This window comes from Lissotriton vulgaris, chromosome 3_2 (genome assembly GCF_964263255.1).
Source record: "Lissotriton vulgaris chromosome 3_2, aLisVul1.2, whole genome shotgun sequence".
NCBI classification, from domain to species: Eukaryota; Metazoa; Chordata; class Amphibia; order Caudata; family Salamandridae; genus Lissotriton; species Lissotriton vulgaris.
Window position 1 is genome coordinate 87,432,593 of NC_141690.1, and position 21,466 is coordinate 87,454,058.

At 47.3% G+C, this 21,466-nt stretch overlaps 1 protein-coding gene across 1 annotated transcript in view; it reads left to right on the forward strand.

Annotated features, from left to right (window-relative positions):
* ADGRA3 (adhesion G protein-coupled receptor A3) overlaps window positions 1–21,466 on the forward strand; it is a 375,408-nt gene that overhangs the window by 98,981 nt on the left and 254,961 nt on the right. The window contains exon 3 of the mRNA XM_086964033.1: window positions 14,371–14,442. Coding sequence (XP_086820159.1) covers window positions 14,371–14,442 — 72 coding nt within the window. The remainder of the gene's footprint in view (window positions 1–14,370; window positions 14,443–21,466) is intronic.

Sequence of the window (21,466 nt, forward strand, 5' to 3'; positions counted from 1 at the left end):
GGCCCCAGAGAGCAGAGTCCGGCCCAAACAGAAGAAGCTCTGTTTTATCGCCATTTAGCTTTAGTTTGTTCGTCAGCATCCAATTGGCGATGTCAGTGAGTCCAGAACGAAGAGAAGAGGAGGGGGAGTGCTGATTAGAAGAAAGGGAGAAAATAATTTGAGTGTCATCAGCATAAGAAAAAATATAAAGTCCAGCCTGTTCAGCAAGAAAAGCAAGAGGTCTAACATAAAGGTTGAAGAATAACAGACTAAGAATAGAACCTTGGGGAACCCCATATGGAGAATTGTGAACAGTGGACACAGAAGAGGGGGAGAAAACCTGAAAAGTACGATTAGAAAGAAAATTAGAAATCCAGGCAAGGGCGGAGCCGCAGATACCAACGGACTTTAAGGCAGAGAGAAGGATGTTGTGGGAGACGGTGTCAAAAGCGGCACTCAAATCCAAAAGGATGAGTGCCACTGTCTCCCCTCTATCTATCTGGCGCCTGACTGTCTCCGAGACTCCCAAAAGGGTGGACTCCGTAGAGAAGCCCGCCCGGAAACCTGACTGGGAAGGGTGGAGAACGTTCGCTGATTAAATATGGCTGGTGAGGTGACGGTTAACATGCTTCTCCAACACCTTTGAGAGGCAGGGAAGCAGAGAAATGGACCGAAAGTTGGCAGGATTGCAAACATCCGCATTGGCTTTCTTCAGAAGTGGAACCACCATCGCATGTTTCCAGATGTTAGGAACAATTGCCTCCCTGAGAGAGGCATTCAAGAGAGCTAGAATACAGTCCAAAGGGGCGGTGGCTAAAGTACAGAGAATCTGGGGGGGCATGGGATCCAATGGAGAGCCAGATTTGATCTCTGCCAGCAGTTTCTGGAAAACTGGCATAGAGATACATTCCCACTTGTCTAATAAAGGAAAAGAGGAACGTTCAGGGTCGTCCTGTGTAGATGGACGGTCATATTGCCGAATAGATGACTTGGGTGAAGCAGATGGTGAAGCTATAAAACCCGCATAGATGCTGTCAATTTTCGTTGTAAAGAAGTCTGCCAAGGAATTACATTGATTGCTATCCAGACAAGGAGCTTTGGGGGCACATGTCATACCGGATAGTTCCTGAACTGCCTTGAAGAGGGCTTTTATCACGAAAATTCGTGGTAAATTAATGCGTGGTAAAAAAAATTCTGTTGAGATGCAGTTGTAGTACAGACCACATGGTTTAGGGAGTCGTTGAGTAACTTGTTGGTTCGAGGCATGTGGGCCGCTAAATTCATATCTTGTGCATAGATCGCCGCCTAGTGTTGGGTCCGGATGATTGGACCTTGTTGTCCTGGAAGTCTTCGAAGTATCACGAGATAGGTGGCTCCTCCCCTGGACTACAGTGCGCATGGGCATCATCTCCATCCTCAGATTGTTTTTTTCCGCCATTGGGTTCGGATGTGTTCTGAGGCTCTAGTTCGGAACCTATAGGAAAAACTTGTTTTCTTCAGGCCAAAAGGCCTTTTTAAGCGTCGGTATTGTACTTCGTTCGGTTCTGAGTTGACTTATCCAGTTCCCGGATACTTGAGCACGTGTGCTCCCAGCTTTTTAGGCCCGTTCGAAGATTGACATCGACGATGGAATTCCAAGCCCCGTTTAAACGTTGCCCAGTCTGTAACGTGAAGCATTCTCTCTCAGACGTGCACCCGGTGTGCAACAAATGTCTGTCTCCAGACCACGACGAGGGGAGTTGCTTGGCCTGTACGAGATTCAGGTCGGAAGAGGCGCTCGCTCTTCGACGTGAGGCGAGGCTACCGGCGCAGAGAACGTCGGATGTGGAGGATATCTTCGATGCTGGGGACGAAGAGGGCCTTCTACAGGAGGAACCGGAGCACTTCTCCGACCCGGCCTCCGGTCAAGGATCTTTCTATGGAGAAGAGGTAGACGATGAGTACATCGAAGACGATGGGGCCGTCGAGGTAAGAGATGACGGTATGGTAATGGGAGCCGCAGAGGGCGGCTCCAGCGATGAGCACGACCCGACCGAACCCTCAGGGGTCGAAAGTGACACTGTCTTGTTAAAGGCTCAGGTCGAAGCATCGCCGGAAAGCCTTAGCCAAGATCTTTCTGCTCATTCTACAGCCCCGGCTAAGAATATTTCAGAGCCTTCGGTGGGTACGCCTTCGAAAACGAAACTGACTAAAGACAAATCAAAACCGAAACTGAAACTGGTCAAACCAGGATTCGTTTCGCAAAGCCTTGCTCCTTCGGATCACAAGAAGGCTCGGAGTGTCATCGTCCCTTCGGGGTCACAAACGGGTGCCAACCCAAAGATCGGCACATCCAAAAAGGTGCCAAAGGCCCAAGAAGACGGATCGCATCATCTAAGGCTGCCCTCGGGGGCGTGGACAATGAAGACGGACTTGAGTCGCAGCCGCCCCTCAGCCCGAATACATACAAGTTGATGCTGGTGAAGGTTCTCTAAGACAAGCACAAAATGGCCGCTTTGGAACGTGACTCATCAAGCCGTGGCCATTTTGGGAATCCCAGTGCAACTCCTGGCTCGAAGTTGGCGATGGCCAAGAAAAAGGCCAAACAGCCATTGGGACCTCCACCTATAGTTTTTGGACTGCCTCCAACTGCACGACCTAAAACTTCTAAGCCGGCACAGGGCACCGACCCTGGGAAACTGATGTCAAAAATTAAGGGAATGACCGCCACTCCTGAAGGCGTCGGTTCCACTCCACCTTCTTCTGAAAAATCAAAGAAGTTGTACATTGACACTGCAACCGGAAGACTCACCCTTTTCAAACTGAAGATCTTGCCGGAGAATCCAATGGAATCCTATCAAATTCCGCTTAAAAGGAAAAGAGACTCTGCTTCCTCGCCGGTTCTTTTCGAGCCCATCAGGCCTTATGGACAAGCATTTACACATTCCCCCACACGCACTGAGGATGGTGGGGGGGGGATGACCAGAATGACGAACAATTTAATTATCCTGATGCATCTAACCAAGACGATTCGCAGGATGTGCTGGTCGATCAAGGCACGGCGGACACCCAGTCTTACCAAGTTAAGACAGCCCCCGCAGAGGATACCGCGGCCTTCAACGCTCTGACCACCCCCTTTTCTGAATCGTTTTGTCCACCATAAGCGTGGAAGGGTATACTCAGATGTGAGTCCCTTGCTCACTGCACCATCAGGATTCAAGCAAGCCGGGCGGAAGACGGCTGGAATGCCAGAAACCGGTCCCCGGAAGCTTGTTTCCTTCCCAGTATAAGAATTGGCTTGGTAGTTTGGTCTGCCCTGTTCCCATGATGCACTGGGCCAGGGACAGACTAATTTGCATGTAGCCAGGTTCTGAGCTGGGATGGTGCAGTGAGCTAAAAAAACGGTGATCGATCAAGCCCTGATCTTTGGACTGGGTAGGAGTGTACTGCTTAATTCAGATACTCTGTCCATCACCAACCCCTTTTCTGAATCGTTTTGTCCACCATAAGCGTGGAAGGGTATACTCAGATGTGAGTCCCTTGCTCACTGCACCATCAGGATTCAAGCAAGCCGGGCCGAAGACGGCTGAAATGCCAGAAACCGGTCCCCGGAAGCTTGTTTCCTTCCCAGTATAAGAATTGGCTTGGTAGTTTGGTCTGCCCTGTTCCCATGATGCACTGGGCCAGGGACAGACTAATTTGCATGTAGCCAGGTTCTGAGCTGGGATGGTGCAGTGAGCTAAAAAAACGGTGATGGATCAAGCCCTGATCTTTGGACTGGGTAGGAGTGTTCTGCTTAATTCAGATACTCTGTCCATCACCACCCCCTTTTCTGAATCGTTTTGTCCACCATAAGCGTGGAAGGGTATACACAGATGTGAGTCCCTTGCTCACTGCACCATCAGGATTCAAGCAAGCCGGGCCGAAGACGGCTGAAATGCCAGAAACCGGTCCCCGGAAGCTCGTTTCCTTCCCAGTATAAGAATTGGCTTGGTAGTTTGGTCTTCCCTGTTCCCATGATGCACTGGGCCAGGGACAGACTAATTTGCATGTAGCCAGGTTCTGAGCTGGGATGGTGCAGTGAGCTAAAAAAACGGTGATGGATCAAGCCATGATCTTTGGACTGAGTAGGAGTGTTCTGCTTAATTCAGATACCCTGTCCATCACCACCCCCTTTTCTGAAACTGATTGAAAGGGCGGCGTTGAACCACGATGTGGTCATGCATGCAGATCCAGTTGATTAGGACTTTGTTTGATACCTTCTCTACGTCGGACAGATCAGTGAAGACGCTGCCGATGCTGAAGGGTGTCCTGAAACACGCCAATGACATTTTCAAGGACACAACTAGAGCTCGGGTGGTGAACCCGCGTATTGAGAAGAAATACAGGCCTGCTCCTGTGGACCCTACATATATAAGGGGTCAATTGCCATTGGACTCTTTGGTGGTCTCCAATGCCCGGAAGAGGGCGAACTCACAAACCAGTGGTGATGCTCCTCCCCCAGACAAAGAATCTAAAGTATTAGAAGCTTCTGAGAAGCGGGTTGCTGCACAGGCAGCGAATATTTGGAGAATAGCCAATACACCTGCTCTACTGGCTAGATACGATAGGGCTCACTACAACACCCTAGAGCAATTGTTGCAACACCTGCCTAACGAATATAGAGAGGGGGCGAACATGTTGATTCAGGAGGGGAAACTGATATCAAACGCTTCTATTAAGTGTGCACTAGATTCAGCTAATACTGCAGCCAGGGCCATTAACACTAGTGTAATGCTAAGGAGGCAGACATGGTTACGAATTTCAGGGTTTAAGCCTGAAATACAAACAAGTTTGCTCAATCACCCCGTTAATCCTGATTTTTTGTTTGGGCCTGATGACACAATTCTTGAAAAGATCAAGAAAGACACCGAGACGGCTAAGTCCATGGGGGCCTTGCAGTCTCAACAGTTCAGAGGGGGTTCTTTTCGTCGCTCAGGTATCAGAGGGCCGTCAAGAGGGCAAGCATCCCAGCAAACACAATACAATAAAGTTGGTGCGCAGACCACCTTTAACAAGAACAATAGAGGTGGATACCGTGGTAACAGCGCCAAGGGCAGAGGACGTGGAAATAATAACACCAGGTCCTCAGCAAATACCAAACAGTGACGTCTTGTCACTGCCCCCGGACCATGTAACACCGGTCGCGGGACGACTCCAGCAGTTCCTGCCGGTCTGGGAAGGCATTACCACAGACCGGTGGGTGAGGCAACTTATCCAGTACGGGTATTTTTTAGAACTAACATCCACTCCACCCGACATACCCCCAAGACACCATCCTATGTCCACAGAGCAAATAAACTTATTACAGCAGGAAGTGGCCAGCATGCTGCAAAAAGGGGCCATAGAACTGGTGCCTCTAGAGGAGCACGGAACAGGGGTGTACTCTCTCTATTTCTTAGTCCCAAAGAAGGACGGGTCTCTCAGGCCCATTCTGGATCTGAGGCCCTTGAACCTATACATCCTTTCAGAACATTTCCACATGCTGACTCTGCAGCAGGTCCTGCCATTGCTCAGTCAGGGGGATTTCTGACAACTCTGGATCTGAAGGATGCCTATTTCCATATACCCATACATCAGGCACACAGGAAATACCTCAGGTTCACCATACAAAACAAGCACTACCAGTTCAAGGTGCTACCTTTTGGGGTGACCACCGCTCCCAGAGTGTTCACCAAATGCTTGGCTACAGTGGCAGCACACCTTCGGAGACAACACATTCATGTCTACCCCTACCTGGACGACTGGCTTGTGCAAGCAAAGTCGGCCCAGCAGTGCGCCAGCCACGTGTCCCGCACAATTCATCTCCTGCACAGTTTGGGATTCTCTCTGAACTATCCCAAGTCGCATCTTCAACCCGCTCAGGTACAGCAGTACCTGGGAGCGACGTTGGACACTGTGACAGCCACAGCCCAGCCAAACTGTGCGAATCGACATTATGCAGCTGCTGATTCGCAGATTCAGACCAAAACACTCACTACAAGCGCGAGTGTTTCTGCAGTTGATAGGCATGATGGCCTCCTGCATATTCATAGTCCCGCACGCGAGACTGCACATGCGTCCGCTCCAAGAGTGTTTGGCACGACAGTGGAATCAGGCTCAAGGACAATTGAAAGACCTAGTGTTGGTGACCGGTCGTGCGTACAACTCTCTGCATTGGTGGAATCCACGTAACCTTTGCAAGGGACAACCGTTCCAAGAGCCTGTCCCACAAATAGTGCTCACGATGGACGCATCCCTCCTGGGGTGGGGGGGAGCATCTCCTTCATTACACAGTGCAGGGACTATGGTCGGATCAACAGAAGAAGATGCACATCAATCTGCTGGAATTGATGGCGATCTTCATGGCAATGAAGGCTTTCAAGATACATCTGTGGAACAAGGTCGTGTTGGTCCGGACGGACAACATGGCGGCCATGTATTACATCCAGAAGCAGGGAGGTACTCACTCTCCACAGTTGTCTCACTTGGCACAGAGTATGTGGAAGTGGGCCATTCAGAGGAACATTTTCCTCAGGGCGGGGCACCTCCCGGGCCAGGACAACCAGATGGCGGATCTACTCAGCCGGCACAGTCATCAGGTGCACGAGCGGGAGATTAATCCATCGGTGCTGCAACTGTACTTCCAGCAGTGGGGGCATCCAGACATCAACCTGTTCGCCACAAACGAGAACGCAAAATGCCCAAACTTCGCCGCCAGGTTCCCACACCCACGGTCTCAGGGCAATGCGATATGGATGAACTGGTCAGGCAGATTTGCGTACACTTTTCCGCCAGCCCCGCTCATACCTCTGGTTGCACGGAAACTCAGACAGCACTCGATGACTCTCATCCTGGTTGCTCCAACGTGGGCGAGGCAAGCATGGTACACCACGTTCCTATAACTTTCCGTGGTGCCTCATCAAAGACTGCGCCTTACACCCAGTCTTCTCACTCAGAGCCATGGCGAAGTTCAGCACCCAGATCCGCAACAGTTAAACCTTGCGATATGGCTCCTGAAGTCATAGAATTTGGGTATCTGAATCTGCCTCCTGATTGTATGGACATCATTAAGGAGGCACGACGGCCTACCACTAGGGCCTGCTATGCTGCCAAATGGAAGCGTTTAGTCATTTACTGTTCCAGCCGTGACATAAACCCGCTAGATGCATCGACAAAGGACATTATTTGTTACCTGTTCCATTTATACAGATGCAATCTGGCATACAGTTCTATACGTATTCATTTGGCGGCAATGGCGGCTTACTTACAGAACAGACAATGCCTTTCACTGTTCAGAGTGCCAGCGATAAAAGCTTTTATGGAGGGACTCAAGCGAGTCATTCCACCCAGAAGGCCACCTTCACCTGTCTGGAATCTTAATGTGGTTTTGACCAGACTGATGGGACCTCCTTTTGAGCCTCTCCACTCATGTGAGATACAGTTCCTAACGTGGAAGGTCGCCTTCTTAGTAGCGATCACGTCGCTGAGACGGGTTAGCGAGCTGCAAGCCCTAACCATTCAAGAACCTTTTATACAGGTCCACGCAAATAGGGTAGTACTACGCAGTAACCCTAAATTCATGTCCAAGGTGGTTTCTCAGTTCCACATTAATCAAACTATTGAACTGCCAGTTTTCTTTCCCAGTCCTGACTCAGTGGCAGAAAAATCACTGCACACATTGGACGTCAAAAGAGCCCTCCTGTACTATATAGACAGGACGAAGGATTTCAGGAAGACTAAACAACTCCTTTGTTGCTTTCTCACCTCAGCACAAAGGCAAACCCATTTCAAAATCGGGTATAGCCAGGTGGTTTGTTAAGTGTATTCAGATTTGTTATCAGAAGGCTAAACGCACACAAACAGTCCCCCCAAGAGCGCATTCCACACGCAAGCTAGGTGCATCCATGGCTTTCTTGGGTAACATTCCAATGGAGGACATTCGTAGAGCAGCCACATGGAATGACATACATACATTCACCAAACACTACTGTGTTGATGTACATTCCAAGCAGCAGGCTGCTGTAGGTCAGGCTGTTCTAAAGTCCCTCTTTCAGGCTGCTTCAGCTGGCTCGGGCAACCACTGCTAAGGGAGAAACTGCTATTTAGTCTATGCACAAGATATGAATTTAGCGGCCCACATGCCGAGGAACGGAATATGCTACTCACCAGTATGCATCTGTTCTTGACATGTAGGGCCGCTAACATTCATATCTCCCACCCATCCTCCACGGTGCCTGTCGCAGCTGTAGCAGTCGGAATTACTTCTAGCATGGTCATCGGGTATCTTATTGGACTCCATCTCTGCCACAATGGCGAAAAACAATCTGAGGATGGAGATGATGCCCATGCGCACTGTAGTCCAGGGGAGGAGCCACCTATCTCATGATACTTCGAAGACTCTTCCAGGACAACAAGGTGCAATCATCCGGACCCAACACTAGGCGGCGATCTATGCACAAGATATGAATGTTAGCGGCCCTACATGCCAAGAACAGATGCATACTGGTAAGTAGCATATTCCTTCCAACATACAACCGTTGAATTTGTGGAGAAGCTACAGGTGGTTTGTGTAAAACACAGAGAAAGCTTAAGGTTAGGTTACTGAATTTGCCTCACCCTCCAGTCTCCGTCCCCCACCCCCCCCCCACCCCCCCCCTCCCCCCCCCAATTTGGAGAAAGAGACAGTGTCATTGGTCTGAGTATCTTCTTTTTATAGTTTTAGTAGCAGTATCAACCGTGTTTAAAAAGTTTGAAATGACCGTCTTTTGTGCTAGCGAGTACCATAAACATACTAGTTGGTTTCTTTTTTAGTGAATTGAGTAGAACCATTAGCTTGTCCTCGCCCATTTCTGGAGTCTTGGAGACTGCAGAGAACAAAATCTCTCAAAATAGATATTCGCCATTTTCCTCAGGAGAAAGGAGTTGCCTCTCCATTGTTTGATCGTTTTACTGGTACTCTTGAAACATGCTTTCTCAAGTAGCTAATTTTTGCTTGTTTAGTGTGCTGACTATCAATTATTTTTGTGGTCTACCATGAAAAATACTGCCACAAATAGAAGGGTGTAATATTTAATTTGGCTGAGTGGCAGCCACATAGCGAAGTTTAGTATTTGGTTTCAGTTCTCTTATTAGGCAGGGATTTCGTATTTTATGTTATGTTCAAGCCTTTGCGGGCCCGCTTCATTTTACACATGCGTGTAGGTGTTTACGTAACTGCGCGCGCTCCGGATCAGTGGAAGGAAATACAATCCCTTCATTCAGGAAAGCTTGAACGAGAGCGGAAATCCTGTCACTATTCCAGGACTGGCCTGTCTGGCATCTGGTACATTTCACCTTGTATGATTAAAGGCAAGGTCACATTCCTGACCCTCGGCGGGTCCCACCAGACTCTATAGCAATGGTTAAATGATGTCAACATACTATACTGAGGGGCACGTACTTGCTACTTGTGATCCATTCATTGGAGTGAGTTTATGTGCGCGCATGAAGGGTTTGTGCGCCTTATCACGGGAATATGGTGGTCATTTGCACCTCTGGGTTTAGCGGTTTGTGAACTGAACACGGCCTCTGGGTACAGAAGCTAAGGTTGTCACGACAGTCTGTGGCTTCTCTCCCCACGTTTCTATCAGCGAGATTTGATTTTCTTTTGCGGTTGGTATGTTATATAAAATGAACTCGAAGAAGGTTCTCAGTGTAACTGCAGGCAGTCCGCCTGATAATGGTCGTGGTGTGCCATTTGGGGTAGGAAGCTGATATTTCCAATTTATAAAGGATTTGTGAAAGTTTTTCAATCCGTATTTCAAGTTGATTACCCTGATTAAAATACTATATTGCGAAATGTTTGACCTGCTGCACACAAGTAAAACCTACAGCTGTCAGTGTATTTCATGGTGAAGAACTAATGCCATTTGGCCGAGAGCTCATCATGATGGAAACATATAGACCGTTTTATCTATCAGTAGCATGGTCCTCATGTAAATGTGTATTAAAAAAAAAGTAAAGTTAAAAACTTGCAAAATAGTTGATATTAATATTAAATATTCAGAAAACTTTCCGACAGTTGAGTATAAATCATTGAAATGCGGGAATGGCCTGTACGGTGGGTAGTAAGGGCTGTAACTGCCTCGATTTCAGGTACACATTCGAGCAAAGGTCTGCCCTGCACCGTAGCAGGATACAGACTGTCCCGATACACAGTGCATTATCCCTTCTATACTTGTCCTCATTTAAACCACATCTTGGTGTATGAATGAGGACACAAACGGGTTCGCGTTGTTGAACACTGGTGAGATCATTTCCAATCCGGAGGGAGCGATGTCAAATCTACGACAACAGTACCTGTGGTCTGCGGCACCAATATAGGGAATTTAAGGTCATATTGCCATACTTAAATTGAGGCATTTAGTAGCGCTCGTAGTGTATAAAGCTAAGGTGCCCATTGGAGAAATTCCTGGTTTAACATACTTGGGCATGCAGAAGGGGAAGGTAATGGGGGCTACATAAAAACGCAAGATTGCAAAGTCCTTCTCCTCTTGGTTTGCCATGCGACCTCTCATATTTACCAGGTCCAGAGGAGGGTGTTGCCGTGAATTTATTTAACCCGTAGTTGTAGAGCTTTCCTCGCTTTCATTGCAGCGTCAGAATTAGATGCTTCTTTAAATAACAGGTGCAATAACTTTACATTGTTAAATTGATAGCTAATTAAAAACAATGTGTGTTAAAAAAACAATTTCACCACAGTGTCCTGGCTTCGATAACCCTTAGTATATAAAACAAAGAGATATAATCTTGAATCCTTGCGACATGTAGCTATAGTGGGGGTAAGAGCGGAAAGAGTTTGAGAAGTCCAAGCTTTGTTGGAAAAGAGAGAGCTCTGCCACCCGCGGTAGCACAGTTGATCATAGAGAATAAGATATGCCGAATGAAGTGAGAAGTATTTTGTCTGGCTGGTAAATTAGAAAAAGGCATTCTATTTAAGAGGGGTCAGTATGGTGAAAAGCATTAAACAAGGTTTTGAGCAAACCATATTTCTCCACCGGAAGCCAATGGAGTGCTTTCAGATGTCAGTGAGAGGTCGCACTGTCAGTTAAGGACTAAGATGAGTTGGAGAGCATAATACTGCACATTTTGAAGTCTTTGAGCTATTTTGGCAGTGCCAGAACAAGGAAATTGGAGTAGTCCAGTGTAGATGCTATCGTGGCCTGGAAGTTTGTGGAACTCAGAGGCAGGAGTGGAACATTCTTTTTAAATGTATTTTAAGGAAGAAAAAAAGTAGAGGAAATCTTGACAATGTGGTCTTTTCAAGTGAGCTGAGACTCAAAAGTAACCCCTAGCATAGCTGTCTAGGTTTCAGATTGGTATGTGTAACATTTCCAAAATGTCCGTGTAATTATGAGTGACAATTCAACGGCTATGAGTGACATTTTCTGATTGAGCCGGGGTTACTGTTGCTCAATGCATCCTGTTAGAAAACAAACTTATGCCAGTTTTCTGTCGTCGGGTAATACATTTTCATAACTTAGTCCTTTCAATATGGGCTCTGGATCTCTGATGACTCCAGGTGATGTCACTGCCACTGAGTCCCTTGTCGTCCGTAACTGACCAGAATCCTGGCTCCCACCTGTTAAGGTAACAGTCCCTGACTTTTGGGTTCATTCTTACTCTTCCTTTCTTCGATAGGCTTACATGTTTCAGACTCCCAAATACCCTCATTGCCCCGTCTCTTGTTACGGAAGACAATCCTGATCGTAGGTGGCTGCTGGAGTCATTTGTCTCCTATTGTGGAGCCGGTTTCCCTGACCTCTGGTTCTGCTTCACACCTGCCTAATCAGGGGCCCCAATATTCTGTGTGGCTGAGACTTCATCATTTTTCGAGGAGAAGACCTGCATATGTTGCCTTTGCAGCGTTCTCAACTTCCTCCGGTCTTGCATTGCTTCACTTTCTGGAGCCTGTCCAATAGTGCCACGGACATACCTTGCATGAGCGCAGCCATCTTGCTACTACGATCCACTGTACTGGCAAGTCGTCCAACCTAGGCGATGTGTAGAGGAAAACGAGGCGCGTAGCTATGACGCCATCTTAGACAGGAACATTCTGTTCTCTTTGGACTTTCTGTAGCCATCTTACCATGGTATAGCTTCTGGGTCTGTTAGGCAACTGTAACTGTATTCGACTGTATTCTTCACATTAGCCCATAGTGACATGTTTACTATAGCCAAATTGCTAATTCACCGACAATAGACTTCAAGTGTGTATAACTTGGATGGTGCACAGAAATGATTCAAGCTTTATCTCCCCGAGTTTTTTATGCGTTATTTGGGTACTTCTATACCTATACTTTGGGTTGCATCCCAGTGTTAATAGATTTTTGGCATTGAGCAGGTGCCTGGTACATTCCAGGGTTTTTGGTACTGTGAAGAATCGACTTGTGGCAGGTCGACATTTTAGCAGTGTTACAATGTAGCACTGTGCAGACTGAGCTCTAGCAGATAAGCCAGAGCCCCCAAGCCTGCTGGAAACAGCACACACCGAGCTGCCACAGCAGCTGTAGGTGCATTATAATAGCAGTTTACAGCGTTTGACAGCTGCGGTCCTATAATGTGGGACATTGCATTTCAGTTCTGTGATATGGACCACATGCTGCAATGCGTTAGTCGAACGACTGATGCGTGGTACTTGGCAGGGCTGCCCTAGGTTGTACACAGAGGAAGTGGCTCAGGGTTACTGATAATCTCAGTGGTACACCTGTTTGCGGCCTACACCAAGGGTTGTCAAAATCAAAGATCTCCCCATTGAAGGAGTTTGACACAACGTGTTGCAGTTTATCCGAAGCACGATATCAAAGAGACCCACCTTGATCGTACATTGAAGAAGGGAGTTGTTAGCGTCCATGCATCGGCTGAGTAGCGGGTCGTTGGTATAGGAGACACATCTGAAACCGAAGGAATGGGTCAGACTCAAAAGGGAGCATGCCTACATTAAGATGAAACTGTGTGGGATTGAGGGCAGAGCCTTGATCAACCCATATGCCTTTAAATAGAGAAACAGTGACAGGCTTAGAGTAGTTAGAGAGCAATACAATTAGGTGAAACATGTTGAAGCCATTGTCACACACCCACATCTCTCAGAGATGTGCCTGTAGTATGCGGTCAGAACAAAGTGCCTGTGGTGAGTGTAGTCAAAATTGCCAGCCATTGGGGAGTAGAGAAGACTACCTTGATGTTTGGGAGCTTGTAAAATAGGATTACTATAGTAGACCGTACGAGCGGAACAAATAAGTTTTCCTTCTATGATTCAACCACTTTGGCAGTGGTAGAAATGGTGAATTGTCAGAGCAGTTGAAGTTTTTTACAGTGAAAATGTGCTTCAGAACACCAAGGGGAGGAGGGAGTTGCCCTGTACTGAAACACTTATTTAAGCAAGATGGAAATATGATGGACAAAACGCATGTATACGTCAACATTTTCGTTGCTAAACTCAATAATAAAAGAAAGAGCCGGAGAAGAGGTGCTAGCAGGAGAAGAGGTGCTAAGGGGGTCAGCCACTTTAGCCACCAATGTCTTAGATGTGAGAAGCAAAGGTGGCCATATTTGACTCATAGATGTGGACCGCAAATTAAAAAAAAATGGCGATGATCAGTCCATGACAGGAGCAAGTGAGGAGATTGAGAATTAATAACACTAGGTCTGGTAATGGGTTAGGTCAAATGTGTGGCTCTGGTTTAACTTCGGACGGTTAATGACTTATTAAAGGTTGAAAGTTGACCAAGTATCAATTAAGTTAATAGTTCAGTATTCTGGACGATCATCAATGTGTAGTCCTTACCTACTAACATAATTTGATTTGCATGCCGGTGTTAGAAGTGAGATTGGTGAAGGTTTTAGCAAACTGGACAGCTTAAAAAGGTGGACTGTAAACAAGAAATGTTTTGAATTTCTATCATTCTCACTCAGAAGTCTTACTGGTTGTCCAGAAAGCACTAAATTATATTCTTAGACGTTAAGGTACAAGCAGACATATTTACTTAAGTAACCAAACATGGTCCAAATCCCGACTTCCCGGTTGGGGGAGGACGGTGAACCCTGTCATTTGCACCCTATATTGTGGTTTGTCTTATGGTTTCTTTGGTAACACACCAAGTAGATATCTTCTTATATTGTATCAATGTGTATCCTGTTTTCACTTTGTTGTATTATACATCTCATTAAATCAATAAAATCTTGGTTACTAAAAATAAAAGTCACCCAATTTGGTATTTGATTACTAATTGATTGCATATAATTATGTACCGTAATCTGTCTGTATTTCAGGAGTTGTAGACTGCATATTTTTAGAACACGAGTTAATTTTTTAATTGAAAGTTTAGTTTGTTGCAACTTTCTTTTTTCCAGTGATCTCAAAAGCAACATTATAACTACAATTGAACCAGGAACCTTTGTGGGGCTTTCATCACTGAAAAGACTGTGAGTATTTTCAGAATTTCTCTATGCGTTGTGAAAATGATCGTCCTTTACAGTTATGGCCAGTTTAATTGCTTCTGTTGTGGCTTATGTACTACCACGCGAGAGAACCACTGAATAAACAGCCCTGTGGTTGAATGACAGGGGAAGAGTGGTGCCCCGTCAGCTGCTGCATTACAGTTAGGATCATTTATCCAAAATGCCTAAGACGAAGCACAGAAGTGGTTGAGTGTACAAAGCAGGTGTGAGCAGGACCAAGAATCTTTGGTCTAAACTCTGGCATATCGACAACTCCCAAGATTTTGCACCTATCCCTCATCAATACTCTGCATGTGTAAATATGTAGAATTGAGTATTTTTCCCAGGAGTCTCCCCAGCACACACACACACACACACACACACACACACACCTGTACCTGCCTCCTTAGCGTAAAGAAATATCTGCCTAAGGCTTAGCACTCAGCTGCTTAATATCATACATGCCTCCTTTAAGAAGAGCTTTGTACCAGACTTCCTACAGAATAGTCAAGCACATAATCTCTTTAAAAAAAATCTGTGGATCCAAACAATTTCACACCTTTACCAATCTCTTTGTTCTCGCCAGAATGCTTTAAAGCTGAAATGGTTATTTTATGGACAATGGGTAGTCCTGTTAACTGATTTGACTAGAGCAGCATGCATCTTTCAACAGTATTGACCTCAATATTTAAAGTGAGAGGCTACAAGTAAAACTTTTTATTCAGGATTCTGTACTGTAATGGGTTTTATTCTGTCTTAGAAACAAGAAAATAGACAATCTTATGGGCAGCAGCTACTCTCCTCTATACCTCACCCTGGATGGTGGACCATAAGGGTTCATCCTCATTGGCTTTTAACCTATATAAGGAGTAGCAATTATACTAATTACCATGCAAAGCGGATCTAGATTTCATTCGAGATACAGAGGCTAACATTCTGCATTAATCTTTTATTGCTAACTCCACTTTAAAGTATGACATCACTGTGTTGATTGTTCAAGAACATAATACAGTCCGGCTATAATAGGCATACATTCAGTACCATCTGCCTCTTTAACATGTGGAGAAAGTTATTGGCATGTATTAGGAAAGATTTGCAAAGCATATGGTAAGACAGGCATTCTTGTTGAAACGTGGAAACAGAATGAATGGACAGCAAACTAGGATAATGAAATTCGAATAAACTGGATAGTAGACACAGTAATCCATTGCTTGGTGTTTTCCAGGCGATTGTGTGCTAGACTTCTGGATTATTGAAAATTGTCTGTAATGAAGGATTGCTATTATATCAGATTTTTACAAGTAAGGGTTAATTGTGAGCCAAGCAATCTACAAAACTTGGGCTTTTTAACATTTAATTAAAATGCATACATTTAGCATTGAAGCACAGAATTAATAAAGTATCACTTTTTAGGTTTCGCCTGGCGAACAGCTGCGCAAGCAGCGTTACGCGCAGGCGAAAACTTTTGTTTACAAGTATGGACAAAAGTCCCTCCTCAGTCTTCCATTGGCTAGCTCCATAAATGGAGGCTAGCCATTGGAAGACCGAGGCGTCCGTCATTCTGCGAGGCGACTCGTGGGCGTTTCTGAGATTTTTTCTCATCCAGCCCCTTTGTTGCCATCATTGCGGTGGTGGGCGGTTCCTATTTTTTTGGGGGGGGGGGAAGGTTTGTTTTGGTCATTGCAGGCCGACCGCCGCCGGAAGAAGTCCAGGTGAGTGCTTTTTCTTGCCTTTCTTGCCGTTTCCGCCCCCCTCCCGCTGTCCGTGCCTTTCCCGCCCCCCCTCCCGCTGTCCGTGCCTTTCCCGCCCCCCCTCCCGCTGTCCGTGCCTTTCCCGCCCCCCTCCCGCTGTCCGTGCCTTTCCTGCCCTCCCTCCCGCTGTCCGTGCCTTTCCTTGTTTCATCCGTTCCCGCCCCCCCTCCCACTGTCTGCGTGCCCGTTCCAAAACTTAAAAATCAAGCTGTAGCCATTGCGCAAAGGCAGCCACTGTTTTTTTTTTTTTTTTTGCATTGCGCTACCACTTATAGCTGCCGGCCAACCCAGCGAGTGCTGTGTGGGGCGGCAGCTATTGTTTAACTGCCGACTAACGTGGCGGCCCCCTGGAGATCGCCCTTCACGGCCCATGATCCTCATCACCTTCACTTGGCCCGATATCCGGACTGGCCCTACTTCACTGTGGGCGGACCCTCTAGACGGCTCCGCTGCTACCCGCTCCAGCCGGCTGACAGTGGATCGGTACTCCGACCAGGTCAGCAGCCTTTCCAGACTGCCAGGGCCATGCATTCATTGCTCGGCAGTCCCCATTCCGGCTAATTTTGGAATCAGATCAGACATCCCTCAAATTCCTTCACCAGAAGGAACAGCCATTCTGGGCTCCACCATCCAGCAGGAACCCATCGGCCAGGCGACTCTGTGCCTCCTTTCAGGCCTCTCCTACCTGACTTTCGGCCTTCGAGATAGGGCACGCACCGTAGTATCTATCTGTAAGTGTCAGCGCCTGATAGTGTGAGTACCACAGTTCCTGTGAACATGCCAATCATTGTGAATACTGGTGACTGTTGGTGCCCCCTTCCGAGGCCTGCCATTTTGAGAGTTGGGTCGAAACTGTCACTCATTCACAGCCCGGCTCCTGTGCAAGGAGCTTTAGAACTCATCTCCGGGAGATAGCACACGCCTGGGTTAATGATTTCACATTTGAACCCTGCGCAGGGAGAGAGCAGATTGCAGGCTTGCGCGGCCCAGGAGCAGGGCGTGGGATCGTGAAAGCGGGCAGGGTGAGGCACGTGTGCCCCAGGCACATACCTGTCCAGCACTTCACACAGGGCACAACCCTGACCCCCTTCAACAATGGATGTGTGACCAGTGCCCCGGCGGCGCCTGGGACCAGAGGTGAAAGGTGACCTCTAACACACCCCGAGAGAGAGAGTCCAATGAAAGCTACTTTAGTTTGACCACAATGACGCCAAACTGCAGAACGGCTGCTAGACAGTGATATCGTGACGTTTGCGTTCTACATCCCTAAAATAAGCATTTTAAAGTAAAACAAAATAGTAGAGAAGTTGCCCGCTGTGGTGTAATCCGCAGGCAGATATCTTGCTGCAGTAATCAAGCCTCATTTGTGACGTCATCGGCAGAGAGACAGATTGAACTGTGACGACACCCGGTTTTTCGTCCTTCTGTAATGTCATGTCCCCCCAAGCCCACCTCTCTAGAGGGTGGGTGCAGCAGCTTCCGTGTCTTTCCCTGCTGAGTGGCACCATCGGAGGTCCCTCGCGGCTGCACATATCCCCTGCATTGCACCTCTTCCCGGCCACGGCCCCCCACTCTTCCGCATCTCCCCCACCAACACCTCCCTCCACCCGTCGTACCCGCCCCATAGAGCACCTGGTGAATCTAGAAGACGTCTATGCTGCAAAACTGCTCTTCTTTACTTTTGGGCGCCTAAGGCGTGCTGTCGAGGGACCTCTTTACGTGAGCATGTGTGGGTGCTACCTAGCTGGAGGGTGTGATGTTTCCTTGGGGCGGTGTCGCATTCCTTTGAGTGAATGTGTGTCTGTGTGTGTGGGGGGGGGTGGCAGAAGCTTGGAAATAGTTTTTTGCTCGGCCCTTGATTTTTGCCCGTTCCACTCCCATCGGTGGTGTAAGTGCTCACAGGCCCCATTCTCTGCTTTTTTGCTCTGTATGGCAGATGTTTGATCCCGTGTGGTGCACTTTCCTCCCCTGCTCCCTTCTGTTGACTGCAATCACCTCTGGTCTGCAGGGACCTTCCGGGCGCACTGATCCGAGTGACCCTTTGGGGGGCTGTGCCGCAGAAAAACCGCGTGCGTTTTTATGTGTAACAGGATGTCTCCAATTTGAGGTGGTGATGGATTCCTGTTGTCCCCCGGCGGAGCGCGGGGGACAACAAAAACTCACCTTTGGGAGAAGGGGGGAGGCGAAGAGGCCCCCACTATAGCCGCCACCGCCAGGAGTCAATCTGCCCAGTCCACAGCGCCGCCGCCCCGGGACCACATCTCCCGGCAGGCTGAGCGGCCGCGCTGCACTTTGACACGACAGACGCGCCAGGAGGCGCCTACAAACAGCGCTCTGCTCCGCTCCGCGGGACGCGAGCGGGACGCCGAGCTAAGCCTGGGCAAAGGGCGGGCCCTCTGTGGCCCTCAGAGGCACGAGGAGGCCGGGTCGGGCCACCCCATTTGGCTGCTACGAACTTGGAGGTACATCTGGGAGGAGCTGAATGCCCTGTGTGGGACGAACTACGCCCTGAATGTATCTACCCCCCCTATAGTGGGTAGAGATGCCGATGAGGTAAATGACATTGACATTGAGAATACCGATAAAATGTGCACTAGTCCCTCACTACAACCCTCCAATCCACCAATAATATTGCCAACTGAGGCGTTGAACAAAACACCTGACCCAGTTTCACCACTTCAATTGACCCTACTGGCACAGATCGAACAATTGTTAACAACCGCACTATCACCCCTGATTACTAAAATAAATGAGCTGGGAGACAGGTTGACCAGTATTGAAAATAAATTATCAAGGAACCCTATCTCAACTGAAACAACTGCCGCACCCATTCACCCTATTCTCCCCTGCATCAATGAAAACTTCAAACCCACGACACCTATGAAACCTCAAATTCCTGAACCCCTCATCTCTCCACCCAATCCAAGAGGCCGGAACATTATTTCTAACTCCGTACCTGCACCCCATAGACTACCCAGGTTTGCACATGAAAGCAGGAACTGGATCAACCTACCTCCAGAAGCTGCCCCCTTCGTGACTGTTCTTTCTGAGGTCCCTGCACCTATTCAGGGCAAATTTGAATCTCATCAGAACTTGTTAAATAAAACCATCTCCTGGCTAAAACAACACAGACCATTGCCACCTGCTTTAGATGGCGGCATATTGAGGGTCAGGAGGGTGGGGTGGCTTGGTACGTCGCCCAAAGACATCCCGGGCGACCTTATTTTAATTAAATTCAAAACTATGAACATTGTCCCCTATTTGCGATCCTCCCAACCCAAAGAGGGAGATGGTCCCATTCGTATTTGGGACTTGTATGATTTTTATCCCCGCCCCCGACCCTACCCGTCCCTAAGGCAAGCGACATGGAATCATAATTCTTGGTAAAAGGGGATGCCATGAACCGTGTGCTACCAACAACTACCCTTTTTTCCCGATTTTTGCAAATACCTTTCTATCCACCTGAAGGGACAAATTGATTTTAGCTTGTTTATAATAGTTGGTTCTTCTTTTTTACTTTGCAAATGATATGTTGAGTCATGTATACATGTTTTGTATTTCTTTGTTGCTTTTATGGTTTTAAACAAAAACCGAATAAAGCTTATTTGATTTGATTTGATCTGTAATGTTATTATGGCAGTGGGGCCACGCAGGCCCTATTGCCTACACCCCCTGCCGTACAATGCAGTTTCATTGGCACAAGTGTATCCGCTCGACGCCCCTCTGTGAGAGCCCTCCAACCCCCCCCCCCCCCGCCGAATAGTGCTCTCTTTAGTCGTGCATGTATTCCCACTCCCCTCTTTCAGAAAGACACACATTCACTGGATGGTGTCATCAGTGATGTCATGAGTGATGTCACTGACCATGTCATGAGTGATGTAATATGTGATGTCAGCAGCAGTGCATTGCAGGCGCGCAAGTTATAGTGTGTCCAACTAACTATAACGTGGGAATTTCAATGGTTTTATATCAGTAAAATTTCCAGCTAACTATAACTGGTGTGAAACCTATGGTTTTTTCAGTGAATTTCAAAGGTTTTTTAAATGCTAATTCCTATCTATAACTGGTGTGAAACCTATGGTTTTTTCAGTGAATTTCAAAGGTTTTTTAAATGCTAATTCCTAACTATAACTGGTGTGAAACCTATGGTTTTTTCAGTGAATTTCATAGGTTTTTTAAATGCTAATTCCTAATTATATATAGGGCCTCAAACCTATGTTTTTTTCAGTGAATTTCAAAGGTTTTTTAGTAGCAAATTACTATAACTATGAAATGTAATATTTTTTATAATGAATCCTATATTGTATATTTATGTAATACTATTTTCTTTATGTATATTCATGATTTTTTATTTTTTTGCCCTGGAGCGCTCCCGGGGAGCGCACCGGAAAGCGCAGTCTTGAGGCGCGCCCTGGTCCGCGTACCGGTGAGCGTTCCGCTAGCGCTATTGCCGCAAGCGAAAACATCGTGACGTATCGCGTAGCTGCGTCCGCGTGATACGCACGGCGTAAGCGCACCCGGAAGCACTCGAGCGCATACAATCGCGCTACATAAGCGCCCCCGGGCGCGCAGCGTAAGCGCGTCGGGTCATGTGACCTCAAAATAACACTTTTCATTGGTTCAGAACAGTTTTGTTTTCCAAATGATGAAAGCCCCCACCTTTTTTCCTTATTCTCACTTAGTCCTTTGACTGAGGAAGACCTGTTTGGAGATCTGTTATTACCAATTTGTACTGAAAAATGGCTACAGTAGCAGCAGCAGGAGCATCTCAGCCACCACCACCACCACCACAAGGACCACCACAACACCATAGTGGTGGAGATGAGGAGGAGAGAGGAGGAGAGAGAGGAGGAGGAGGAGGAGGAGGAGGAGGAGGAGGTTCCTGCCCGAAGATACTACCCCATATAAGCCAAAGGAGCACATTATCTGGGAGTTTTTTTCAATCCCAAAGGACCTCAAGAAAGTAAATGCACCAAAGGTTACTTGTCTAATCCGTGGCACTGTACTTTCCAGGGGGAACCCTAACAAAAAGTACTCTTTTGGCAATAACACCATGATTCGCCACATGCAACGCTGGCACCCTAACAACTATGCTGCGGCAGAGGTCTGAGAAATGACCAGAAACCCTCCCCAATCTTCTCCCAGCACCTCCCAAAGTAAGCAACCCACTCCATCGGGTCTAGAGACAAGGGAGATGGTCCCAAACATACAAACCCAGTTTGGACAATACAAAATCGTTAGTATATTTTGTGGAAAAA